This window comes from Podarcis liolepis (genome assembly GCF_965112155.1).
Source record: "Podarcis liolepis genome assembly, chromosome: 9".
NCBI lineage: Eukaryota > Metazoa > Chordata > Lepidosauria > Squamata > Lacertidae > Podarcis > Podarcis liolepis.
The window spans coordinates 50,138,492-50,151,571 of record NC_139564.1 but is presented as its reverse complement, the minus strand read 5'-3'; the positions used below and the strand labels follow the sequence as shown (position 1 = coordinate 50,151,571).

Sequence of the window (13,080 nt, the reverse complement as noted above, 5' to 3'; positions counted from 1 at the left end):
CAACTGAGGTACCACTGTATGAACAATTCACAGTATCGCTTAAATGAATAAATTCACTTAATCAAAGATTAAGTATTTCTCCTGGTATAGACTAGTAGGTGTGGACTTGGTATTATACCAGATTTATATAATGTCTGATTTTATCAGTGCTTTCACACATCTCTTCAGATCAGGGGCAGGAAACTGGATCTGGAGAGTGGGCTCCCCCACCCTATTGGAGGCCATTTTGGCTGGTGGCTGGTTACCAATTCAACATCAAAGGGAGCACGCTTAGAGTGTGGTCCCGATTTCTCTTTTCTTTATTTCAGGTGAGGCTCAAACAAGTACAGGTGCAAGCTCTTGTCTCCCTTGCAATAGTACTATGGAACTCCTTCTTGACACCAGAACAGATTAACTGAAGGCATCAGAAAAGCACAGCAGACATATACACTGCAGACCTGCCATGCCTCCCCAATGGCCCATGGCATAATCCTTAAACACACTTAATGGTCCATCACCTGAAGTCATAAGAACATAATAACATAAAAGTCTCCTGGATCAGGGCAATGGCCCATCTAGTCCAGCATCCTGTTCTCCCAATGGTTGAACAGTTGCTTGTGGGAAACCAGCAAACAGGATTCAAGCGCAAGAGCGCTCTCCCCTCCTGTGGTTTCCAGCAACTGGTATTCAGAAGCAGTGCTGCCCACAGGTACACTATAATTAATTGGCAATGAAAGCTGCTTGACCTTGTGAACATATTGTATCCTAGGCACTCTTGCATTATACCTTTGTAACATGGTGAGCATCCCAGTTGGATAATAATTATAATTTTATAATTTTATTCCGTGCTTTTCTAGAAAAATAGGTGCTGGTACTCTCCATGAAGGTGTTACAGTAAATGCCATACTTTTTAACAACAAAAAATAGGTGTCGTTACTGCATACCTTTGAGTACCCCCTTTAAAAAGCACATGTTTTATTATTTATACCCTACTCATCTGGCTGGGTTGCCCCAGCCACTCGTAAAAACATAATAAAACATCAAACATTAAAAACTTCCCAATACAGGATGGCCTTCAGATGTCTTCTAAAAGTTGGATAGTTATTTACCTCCTTGACATCTGATGGGAGGGCATTCCACAGGGAGGGTGCCACTGCTGAGAAGGCCCTCTGCCTGGTTCCCTGCAGTGAGGGAACCTCCAGAAGGCGCTTGGAGCTGGACCTCAGTGTCGGGGCTGAATGATGGTGAGATGCTCCTCTAGCTTTACAGGGCCATGGCCATTTAGCGCTTTAAAGGCAGCCGTAACACTTTGAATTGGGCTCAGAAACATACGGGGAGTCAATGTAGGTCTTTCAGGACCGGTGTTATTGTTAGGATATTTCTGTTCCACCTTAAAAGGGAGCAGGCTTTGTGAGTCACAGAGTCTGCGTATTTTCCTCTTCACAGGATGTTTATGTTTTGCTATTGCTTTCGTTTTCTCTCTCTCGGTGCCTGAACGCTGAAGCAGGCGGTCATGTTTTTCTCTGTTCTGACCAACGCTGAATAAACTTGTAAATATGCTCTCCTGCGTGCATCTTTTGCTGCGCATTATCTGCTGATAAGAGCGTGCATAAGCTCTGGAATGTGGCAAGCTATTTCTGGAGCTCGTGTCGCTAATTGCTGATACTGCGTGTCTACGGGAGATCGATGGACGTCCGGAGGCGACGTGGGGCCATGATGGACTTTGTCTCCCTGGCAGTATCCCAACAACAGGTTTCGGGCCCAGATTCACGGCACTTACAGGAGAGTAAGACTGCGAGAGAGGTATGTGTGGAAAAGCGAAAGCAAATAAGGCTTTTCTGTTTGCCGCGGCAAGTGACTTTGAACTCCGGCAGACTAATTGATCTGGGAGCTGCGCCAGAGAATTCGTGATTAATGGGCTGCCTAGATAAGAAGTCTCTGAAGTGAAATAGACTCACAGCTCAAGTAAAAAGCTGGAATGGAGTTTTTCCAAGCTTCTGAGGCTGCTGAGTGCCCAAAGCTAAATCGGCAGAATTATAAAACCTGGGCTGTGTGGTGTGAGAGTTTGCTGCGTCAGTTTGGAGTGTGGCATACTGTGTGTGAAGCCCCTCCAGTTCCTCTGACAGATAGATGGAAGGCCCAACATTCGAAGGCCATAGACGTAATAGTCTTGTCCGTCTCTCTGGAGGAAATTGCCATGCTAGCTGGCAACACGACTGCACGTCAGATGTGGAATGCTTTGAAGATAGCCCATCTGCCAGTCATTCCAGCCCGGAGTTTGACTGCATCGGAGGTCCTGGCTGTTTCCCAAAATGCGAGTGAATGCAGGGATGCCGAGGGCACCGGTTGCAAGCTGCAGGGGGAGCTGACTGTGATGTCATCCCAGGCAGCATTCCTGCCTCCAGGGGGAGCCAAGGAGTCGGCAGCTGAGAGCTCTGTTTCTCATGGGAGCCAAGGTCATCCTCACAGATACCGGAAGGCCAGAAGTAAACAGAGACAGATGCCTGCAGATGGCCAGAAGCAGAGGGAGGGTGAAGAGCCCACGCCAGTGGAAAACAAGGCTTTGTTTGCTGGCACAGCTTCACCAAAGGCTAAAGGCAAGTCTGATGGCCAGGAGCAGGGGGGCAAGCAGCAAAAGCCCACACCGGTGAAAAACAAGGTTTTGCTTGCTGCAAAAGCTGCTCCAAAGGCCAAGGCCAGATTTATTGTGGATTCTGGATGCACGCGCCATCTCGCAAAAGATAAGCATCTTTTTATCTCCTTCAAGCCTCAAGACGGAGAGATCCACCTGGCTGACGGAAAGACGTTGCGAATTGCAGGAGAAGGGACTGTGAAACTGGCAAGTCTGCACACTACCATCAAAGATGTACTTTATGTTCCAGGTGCTGCAGACAATTTGCTCAGTGTCCCACAGCTGACTGGGCGTGGCTTTGAGATTTCCTTCTAGAGGAGCGTCTGTGTCATCAGGAAAGGCAAAGACGACATTTTGCATGCAAAGTTTATAGATGGCTTGTTCTGTATAACTTATGTTGACAATGGTGCTGTTGTCTCTAATGTTGATTCTTGTTGTGTTGCACAAACTAACAAAGTTCTTCATGCAGGATGCATTCATGATGCACACAGAAGATTTTGTCACATCTCTTGGCAGGCACTGGCCAAGATGCCAGAGTTGGTTGAGGGTTTGAACATCAAACCCTGTAAGTTTCACATGAAATGTGTATCTTGTGCAGAGAACAAGGTGAAGGTTGCTCCAAAAGGCAAGGAGTCTAGCAGGTAGGCTTTCATACCCTACCAGCTAGTCCACGCAGACCTGGTTGGTCCACTTGCGCCCTCTTTGGGTGGAGCAAGGTACTTCATGATTCTAATTGATTCTTTTTCATGTGTTTATGCTCGAGCAGAAATCGCAAGCATTTCCTAGGTTCAAGGCATTCTGTGCTTGGTTGGAGAATGTTCACGGTAAACGTATCGGCTGTCTCTTTACTGATCGGGGCGGGGAGTTCACTTCTCAGCAGTTTGAAGCTTTCCTGACTGAGAAGGGAATCCAGCATGACTTGTCAACGCCTAGATCGCCATGGATGAATGGGCTTGCGGAGTGAGCAAATCAAACTTTGCTTCAAGGCCTGAAAACCTTGTTGCATGATGCCAATCTCCCTGAGAAGTTTTGGGGGGAGGCTCTGTCGAATTTTGTTTACACTTTTAATCGCAGATTGTCATCACCTATTGGTTGCACTCCCTATGAGAAGATGTTTGGTAAGAAACCTCACATCAAGCACATGAGAATCTTTGGTTCTGACATGTGGGTACACACCCCACAGAGCAACAAGCTTGGGAAGCGTGGGGCACATGGTTTGTTCATGGGGTACAAAAAAGGTGCAGACAGGGTATGGATGACTGACTCTAAGTCCATAAAGTTCACAAGGAGTGTTGAGTACAATCCTAAGTGGGGGGGAAATGTGGGAATTTTCCAGAGTTACCCAGAAGAAGATGAAGGTGATGTGAAAAAAGCAGATGATGCTGAGGAAGCTGAGGATGATGATCAGAGTTCGGATTCCAGCTCAGTGGGCGGCGCTGCTGCTTATGTCAGCGACAGTGATGACACAGCAGACTACAAGAGCGCAAAGGCCTCAGTCAGACCATCTGAAGCATCTGACAATGAACTGGAAGAACCACTGTTCACCATTGGTCACTTTTCTCCTAAGAAGGAGGAGATGAGTCCAGAAGACTTGCGTCTAGTACGCAGATCTGAAAGGGCGACCAAAGGCAGACTTCCAAAGAGATTTGCTGATGAGTTTGCTAAGACGGCAACTGCTGTTCTTAGTAGCTCAGAAAAGGTGTGGGAACCTTCAAGCTTCAAAGAGGTTCAGGAATTAACCTCTAAAGATGCTGAGCCTTGGCTTAATGCCATGAAGGCTGAAGTTGATTCCTTGAATAGGAACCAAACTTAGGAACTGGTACCGGTAGTCCCAGGAATGAGACTGGTTGGCAGCAAATGGGTCTTCAAGGCCAAGACAGACCAGAATGGCAAGGTTGTCAGACACAAAGCCAGATTGGCTGCCAGAGGTTTTTCACAGGTACCAGGACAGGATTACCACGAGACCTACTCTCCCACCGTCAAATATGAGAGCATTCGGCTGATGCTCAAGATTGCTGCGGAGGAGAAACTGCATGTTTCCCATCATGACATTAATACAGTTTTTTTGTACAGGATTTTGGGGGAGGAGCTGTACATGCTTCCACCTGACGGGATGCAGATACAGAAGGGAATGGTCTGTAAGCTGCGGAAGTCCTTATATGGTCTCAAGCAGAGTGCCAGGTGTTGGAACACAAAGCTCACTGAGACATTGCTTTCTCTAGGTTTTCACCAGGGCAAGGCTGATCTGTGTGTGTTTGTCAAGGAGGAGGGGCAAAACAAACTGTATTGTTTATGTTTTGTTGATGATCTTCTGATGTTTTGGAAGAATCAGGCTTTCTACCAAAGCACCCTAGCTCAGCTGAAGGAGCACTTTGACATGAAGGATCCAAGCAGGTAATTTTCTGGTACACCAAACACAGAAAATTGCTGATGTATTAACCAGGTTGAATTTGGTTGATGCAAACCCAGCAGACACACCGATGGTGACAGGTTACCAGGTAGATAGTACTGCTGAAGCGTTTTCTGACACTACGCTGTACAGATGCATTCTAGGCAAGTTGAATTTCATTGCTAGATGCTCAAGACCTGACATAGCTGTAAGCACTAACCTGCTTAGCAGACATGCTAACAATCCTACCGTTCAGGATTGGAAAGCTCTGAAGCGCATAGCCCGCTATTTGAAAGGGACTTTGCACTACAGGCTGAGGTTCACCAGTCAGAAGACTGGAGGTCTTGAAATCTTTGCAGATGCTAGTTTTGGAAGTGACACCACGGATGGTACAAGCACTTCTGGAGTATGCTACATGTACAACCACTGCCTGTTAGACTGGTTGTGCAAGAAGCAGACGACAGTAAGCCTAAGTTTCTGTGAAGCAGAACTCAATGCTCTGTCATTTTCACTCATGGATTGTGAATGGTTGATGCAACTGTTTAAGGACATCAGTGATTCTGTGAAATGTCCTATACAAGTGTATCAAGACAATAGATCGTGTTTGGCTTTGCTGAACTCAGAGTTGCAAGCAAAGAAACAAGTACTTGCAGATTAAGCTACATCGTGCAAGAGAGTGTATTCAGAAAGGACTGATTCAGGTGTCCTACATGGCAGGAAATGAAATTCCTGCTGATCTGTTGTCTAAGGTTGTTAACAGAGAACAACTTAAGGTTTACGTACAAAGGTTGCAATTGGGTTGAACCACAGGTACTACAGGTTACACGGAAAGGGGGAGGATGTTAGGATATTTCTGTTCCACCTTAAAAGGGAGCAGGCTTTGTGAGTCACAGAGTCTGCGTATTTTCCTCTTCACAGGATGTTTTGTTTTGCTACTGCTTTCGTTTTCTCTCTCTCGGTGCCTGAACGCTGAAGCAGGCGGTCATGTTTTTCTCTGTTCTGACCAACGCTGAATAAACTTGTAAATATGCTCTCCTGCGTGCATCTTTTGCTGCGCATTATCTGCTGATAAGAGCGTGCATAAGCTCTGGAATGTGGCAAGCTATTTCTGGAGCTCGTGTCGCTAATTGCTGATACTGCGTGTCTACGGGAGATCGATGGATGTCCGGAGGCAACGTGGGGCCATGATGGACTTTGTCTCCCTGGCAGTATCCCAACAGTTATATGGTCCTGGTGGCCGTTCCCAGTCACCTGTCTAGCTGCTGCATTCTGGAGTAGTTGTAGTTTCTGAGTCACCTTCAAAGGTAGCCCCACGTAGAGCACTTTGCAGTAGTCCAAGTGGGACCAGAGCATGTATCACTCTGGTAAGACAATGTATGGGCAGGTAGGGTCTCAGCTGGTGAACCTGGTAGACAGCTGCCCTGGACACAGAATTGACTTGTGCTTCCATGGATAGTTGTGAGTCCAAAATGACTCCCAGGCTGCGCACCTAGTCCTTTAGGCGAGAACAAAGCTTCTAATTGCCTCTTTGTGATCATGACAAAGGTGAAGGAAGGTGGAGCACATAAGCATGAGATACCCTACAGCTCATTTTCATCACAATAAGCTGTGGTTTATTGTGAAGTACAAACTAGCTCTTTAAATGTTCCTTATAAGTTATGAATGCCTCCTGTGCCAAGATCCTTGTTTGCAGGATGAGCACTTAAGAGAGGGCCTTTTATCTAGTGGCACTCAAGGTTTTGGAGTTGGCTACTCCAAAAATAACTATCCTATCTGTTTTCTGGCACCAGGTCCTGCTGTTTAATGAAGCTTGTTACCTTGGTAATGGCTAAACATTTGGTAGTTTTATTCTTGCGCTGTTGTTTCATCTTAAATGAAACAATAAAAAACTAGAGAAACATTAACTAATGAGGTATCAAAGCTTAATAAATAAATTCACCTCAGGACAGGTTTTTAATATATCTCTTATCAAGTAACTACAAATAAGCTATGTTGTTAACAGCAAGGAGGTACTGTTTTTCATCAGAATGTTATGTGTAGTCCAGAATGTCACATAAAAGGTTCAAATGACTAAAATGACTCTAGTTTCACCACCCCTGTCTTTCTGCAGCCTGATTCTATCAACTTCAGACTGCAAATGGATGCCTATGGGACCAAACAGTCCTCCAAACAAAAACAAGCAAACAAATAAATCCTTTCATATAGAACACTAAATGTCAGGGAGAAGGGTTTAGCTGCATTAGTTTCTATATTTGTATGTGTTCAGGCATGTGAGACCGCACCTACAACCTGAAGTGGTACAGCCCCAAAGTTTACCACTTCAGTGAGAACTAGGCCTACTGGCTGATCTTACATAAAGAGAGTGGGAATGTATATCTAGAGGAGTAATGAGCAGTGGCAATAATAATCATAATACTAAAACTTGGAAGATAGTTTTGTGGCTTCAGTAAGCAATCAGAAAGTTGAAAAAGGAGGGATGGCAGGAATAAATTATTATTCTCTAAAAGAGTGGAGCTACTAACATGAGTTTGATCAAACTGCGGGAGGCAGTGGAAGACAGGAGTGCCTAGCGTGCTCTGGTCCAAGCGATCACGAAGAGTTGGACACGACTAAACAACAACAAAAGAGTGGAATGACTTTTATCATCACCACTTGTTCAGACTGCTTTTTAAGGGAAAGCGACAGTTTCTCTTCCCTGCTGAATTTAGACAGTTATTAAGTAAGGATGGGAATCCTTACTCCACATCCTTTACCATTTGTCCTTTTAATCAGTAACAACACAGCTTCATATCCTATACATATTGACAAATACTTGTTGCAGCAAGATACTGCTGTCAATGGAGGTGAGGGAGAAAAACAGCTTTATAAAACATCCATCTGGAAAGACAGTTCCAAAAAAACATGATACGTTGTGCAGAATAATCTCCATCATTCTATACCCTTTCACATCTTTAATTTACCCTCAGACACAAAATATTTCACATGCCTAAGTAAAGTGAGAGTGACATCCCGGGCCTTAAGGCAGGGAAAGTTTCTCCACTTTCCCCCATCCAGTAGGGATAATGACAGCAAGTGCACATTTTCAGTGCTCCATGTGGCAGGGAGTACAAGGAAGGAGGTAGTTGTCTCTCATCTTCAGAACTGCATGGGGAGGTTGTTAGAGCACCCACTATTATTTCTCTCCATTTTTCAACACAGAGTCCTAGTTGCCTGAAACCATGTACAGCTGAATAGGCATCTCCAAGGAAGCTCTTACTTATCAGTGCTTGGGGACATCCTCACACAAGCAAAACTGATGAGTTACAAAAACATTCCCAACAGGGGTCAAAACACAAATGGCATTCCACTAATGTTACAACTGCTGCTCATCTAAATGAGCTGAAAAGACAGACTTCACACTCTGGATCTGTTAATGTGGTAATCATAGGTCTAAGCCTAAATGGAGACATTTGTAACTTTAACTGGTCATTATGGAAGAATGAAAGGTCACATAAGTACAGGGTGCATTTAAATACAACCCTAAGGCTAAGATCAAGTAATCACAATGTACAAAAGAGTGAAACTTGCTTCAGAAGTGGACAAGCCTCTCTGGTTGCACTGTGATCACGTGTCTGTTAACTCCTATAAACAATTCTTTGTGATAACTAATACAGCAGCACTAATAATGAACATTAAGGAGAAATTGCTTGCTTCTAGATAATAACATGTCTGAAGTGCAGCTTCTATACATGTTCTAAGTCAAAACACTGTAAGGGAATAATTAAGTTACAACGTGAGCTTTGGGACAAGGTGGCAGTACCAATCTTGGCTGTACTGGGTTAAAATTCCACAGATTACACCTCTTGCTGGCAGAATTAAGGGATGTATCAATCTTAGGCTTCTTAAATATTCTGAGCAAAACTGAAGTCTTACAAGTTCCTAAAGGATTACCTGCTTTCCAGTGGCACATTACTGCCAAGGACCCAGCTGTCCTGCAGCTGGACCGACTCGGGTGTGGTTTGCAGCTCGGCGGGCAAAGCAGCCGGCGGGGCCGGACTCTGGTTCCTCCTATTTGTCAGTGAGTTTCTGTTAAGGGAGGTGATAGATGGGTGATGCTGTGTTGAATGCTGCTTGTGAGAAGGTGGCAAAGGTTGCAGGGTCGACTGGCCTTGGTTATTTGGAGGTTGCTCTGAGAAGAAAGAAAATTAAAGTTTGTTATATACATCATCCTCACTTTTACTAGATCTAAAGCAGAAACTGAAATGAAAGACCTTAATCCAATATATTTGCATGTTAGTCTATTGATTGTCTTCAATGACATTTTTCAAGTGTCAGTTTACCCTTGATAGACTAAGATCTAATTAATATACAACAGATGGTGTGGCTGCTTTTGGTTTTAATTTGTTTCAGGTTGTGTTTTCTTTTTCTTCTTTTTTTAAACAGGTTTATTAACACCTACAGAAAATAACAGTTAAGAGTGCCCTAACATGCCTTTAGAATTCAGGTTTTTTAAACAAACAAACCCTGAAATTAAATGGGTAATTTAAATAGAATACAAAGGTTTTTGAAATGCATGTAATCCCTATAATTATTTAATGGATTTTTAAAAGCTTTATTTAACTGCAATAAATTATTGCAAGCTAGTTACTAAACAGCAGTAGACTAGTCTAGTTTAGAGCATTTCAAATAAGGCAGATCTGCACTATGATCTGCTAATAGATGCTAAGTATTCTTTAGCAGAAGGTCACTCTGTGAAGCAGATGTTGCTTCATGGATATTTAACAGCCTGAATCACATCTGATTACAACGTCAGAAGACTCATATACTTAATGACCGTTACATCCATTAGAACACACACAGAACAGATTTTCCAATTTCACACTATGTGGTATAACTATGTTTTAGAGCAAGTCACAGGTGATCAGAGAAACTTGCCATCACAACAGTATATATATGTCATGGTTCCTAATAAAGTGTGTACCTATTGTTTTTAAAGCAATAATGCCAATATTGCTTCTTTCAGCATGCTTTATATCATCCGTGGTTAATAAGGGGTGCTTTTCCACCTTCTGTACATCATAGAACAAATGGTAGATACTACAGTTCCAGTTCCTAGCACATGTTTCTGAAGCTATACAAAGAATGTACATGGGTCAATTTCCTCCTTTTTATTTCAGTGGTAGTAGGTCGACTTGCATCTAATTACTTCATCTTATTGGACTTGTGAATTGGGCTGATAGAGACATGCAGTTTTGGCAATAGCATGGTTAAAAGTTTAACACAATCCACAAAGTTTTCTCAGACTTTGGTATAGAAAAAGCTTGACAAAATCATATGAAGAAAATATTATTATTCAGGTAGCATACAATTAATCAGATTTGTCTTTACCAACACCAGTGGGTGTCAATGCATATGATTAGAATCACTATAGAAAGCTTTAAGGCATATTCACAGCTAGCTACAGGATAATTTAACATGCTAAAGCCCACAAAGGCTTTTTTTCAAGTCTGCTTAAAACTTTATCTGATTTAGATTAGAAGTTAATTATCAGCTGCTAGAGAAGTAACTTAGGTCATTATGTAAAAATACATATGAAAATGATTACTCGAGCTACAGGAAGTCCTATCTTAAGACTCTTTCTTTACATAGGATAGTAAGTTTGTCTCCTGTTTGTACAAGTCATTTTTTTCCTGATAAAGTGGACACGAGTCCACAAACGTTGATGCCTTAATAAATTTTGTTAGTCTTCAAGGTACACGTGACTTTAAGCTTTCTCTCTAGATTCCCCCCACCCCGGTGCAATTCTCATCTAATATCTAACATGGCTACCACAAGCCACTTTATTTCATGCAAACATCCGTTACTGGCACATCCCTTTAAATTTCATCTCTTCACTTCTACATCTCATTTACAAACTATAATCTCCGTAACAAACCACCTCTTTTTAAAGAAAGAATAAAGGTCCCAAACCAGAAAATGGGAAAGAAAGTAACCCAGTTATCTGTTATTTGTGACAATATCGTAAGCCTTAGTAAATTCACCATTTCAGTTAGAATAAAGTTAAAACTCCCTCTGCTGCAATTCTATCCAACTTACCTGGAAGTAAGTATAATTGAACTCAGCAAGCCTTACTTCTGAATAAATAAGCATAGCTTTGCATTATAAATGTATCTATGTTGGAACTAAGTTTACTAGGTTGTCCCCTACCTATGCATTTTAATACATTCAGGTAATCAATAAATCTGGTCACTATACTTCCTATCTAGTTCTCCACCAGCCTCCTTGATTCACAGCTCATTTTGCTGTTGTTGCTTTTAAGTAAGGCTTACCCACTTACTATTTTTTTAAAGAAACCAACTGAGAATAAGTACCATACACCTCTTTCCCTTAAAAGCTCAAATCTTTGCCAATTGTGAAACATAACTAAGGGTGAGTAATGTTTACTTTCACACACTTTTGGTTGAACTTAATTTATTGTATACATAAGTACAGAAATATCTGTTGGGAAGCACCCAAGATTTAGCAAAGTGTCAATTGAGGGAAGTTTATAGGGAGTCAGATCCTTATTCTAGAGGGGATTGAATTGCCAATATCCTCTCTTAAATACCCATTCATTGAATATACTCATTGTCCACTTAAGGGGGAGGAAGAGACTTGGTAATTTTACACTCATGGGAGATGGACAGAGGAACTAAAAGACTAACAGGAAGAATAAGTGTCATTCTGGTACCCAATAAACTAGACAGGCTCTCCTGTGAACTGCCCTGACACCTGTGGGTATAGGGTGGCATACTATTATTATTATTATTATTATTATTATTATTATTATTATTATTATTAAAAGAACCTAGTTTGGATGCAACCCTAAATCATCATTTAGCATTAGTGGACTGAGTCTGTTTGAGTCTCAGGCTTGAGTGACCTCCCCTCTCTTTCTTTACCATGCACCATAGGAAATAATTGGAAGCATCTGCTTCAGTCTTTCATCTAGCTGTAATTTGTCATAAGAGTCAGTGCAGAAAAATTGTGGTCAATTTAAACTATAGTTTACGGAAACAAACAAAGGTTGAACTTTGATTTCCGATTCTGGCCTATTTCAGTAACAGCATCCAAAACAGGTCAGGAGGTTGTAAATTAGATGATATATGCTTGAGAGCAGGCCCGAGTATAGTTGGGGAAAGGGGTTCCCCTTCTTTAAAGATAATTTTAGTTTAATGTTATGAAATCCATAATTCTCACAAATTTAGGTTACTCATTCAGCCAGGCTTCTTCTTATTTCCTTAAAGATGGTGATGGTAATCCTAGACGACTGGCAACGTCAACATAAGCAGTTTCATGATTTGAGTCTAAGGTGGCCAATTATGGCCCCTTTCATAACCATGTGGCAGACAAATACTCAAGAGGTGCAGTTTCTCCTGTCACACTACTGCAATGATGAAGGAAGCCACACCTGTCAAGCATATCCATTCCATACAGCTATTAAAGGCACCGGAACACATTTCAAAGTCAGGTGTTGGCAATCCTAATTGATACATAGGAAGGAGGATTCTTTTCAGACTTAGTGAAATGTCAGTCAGCTGGTGAGTAATTCTAATGGGGCTGCAGCCAAAAGCATCCCAGCTTTCTGGCTGACAGCTCCATTTTGATGCTAAGCCTGAGCGAAAAGAAAGAAGACATCGAGCCTGAAGGCTATAAAGGCAGCAGCTACAATAACTATTTTGGAAAGAGGCAGAAATTCAAGAAAATAAAATAATGTAGAAGCATGCAGCTACATTAGTTTATCTAATATACGGAAGGAAAGATTATTTATGCAGTCAAATGATAAAATACAGCACATTGTTTTACCATGTATTGCTTGGCTAGTCCTGACTGATCTCATTACATAATAATTGAGATATAAGCAAAGAAAACATAAAAAGGGTGCTTTCCTGTGTAAACTGTCTTCATTAAATAAACATACAAAATGATGCATGCTATGAAGACTTGAAGTGAACTGATTGGGAATGGTCTGTCTAAAATATTCTGATTTGTTTTAAACACCCATCTACACAGTTGTTTATCTAAGAGAAAAAACTACTAGAAGTATTTTCCACTTGGGCAG

The 13,080-nt window shown here is 42.1% G+C and overlaps 1 protein-coding gene across 50 annotated transcripts in view; it reads right to left on the bottom strand.

Moving 5' to 3' along the window:
- TENM3 (teneurin transmembrane protein 3) overlaps nucleotides 1-13,080 on the bottom strand; it is a 1,268,022-nt gene that overhangs the window by 129,521 nt on the left and 1,125,421 nt on the right. For all 50 annotated transcript variants that reach the window (XM_083459440.1, XM_083459473.1, XM_083459433.1 and 47 more), the window contains one exon: nucleotides 8,931-9,168. In XM_083459440.1, coding sequence (XP_083315566.1) covers nucleotides 8,931-9,168 — 238 coding nt within the window. The remainder of the gene's footprint in view (nucleotides 1-8,930; nucleotides 9,169-13,080) is intronic.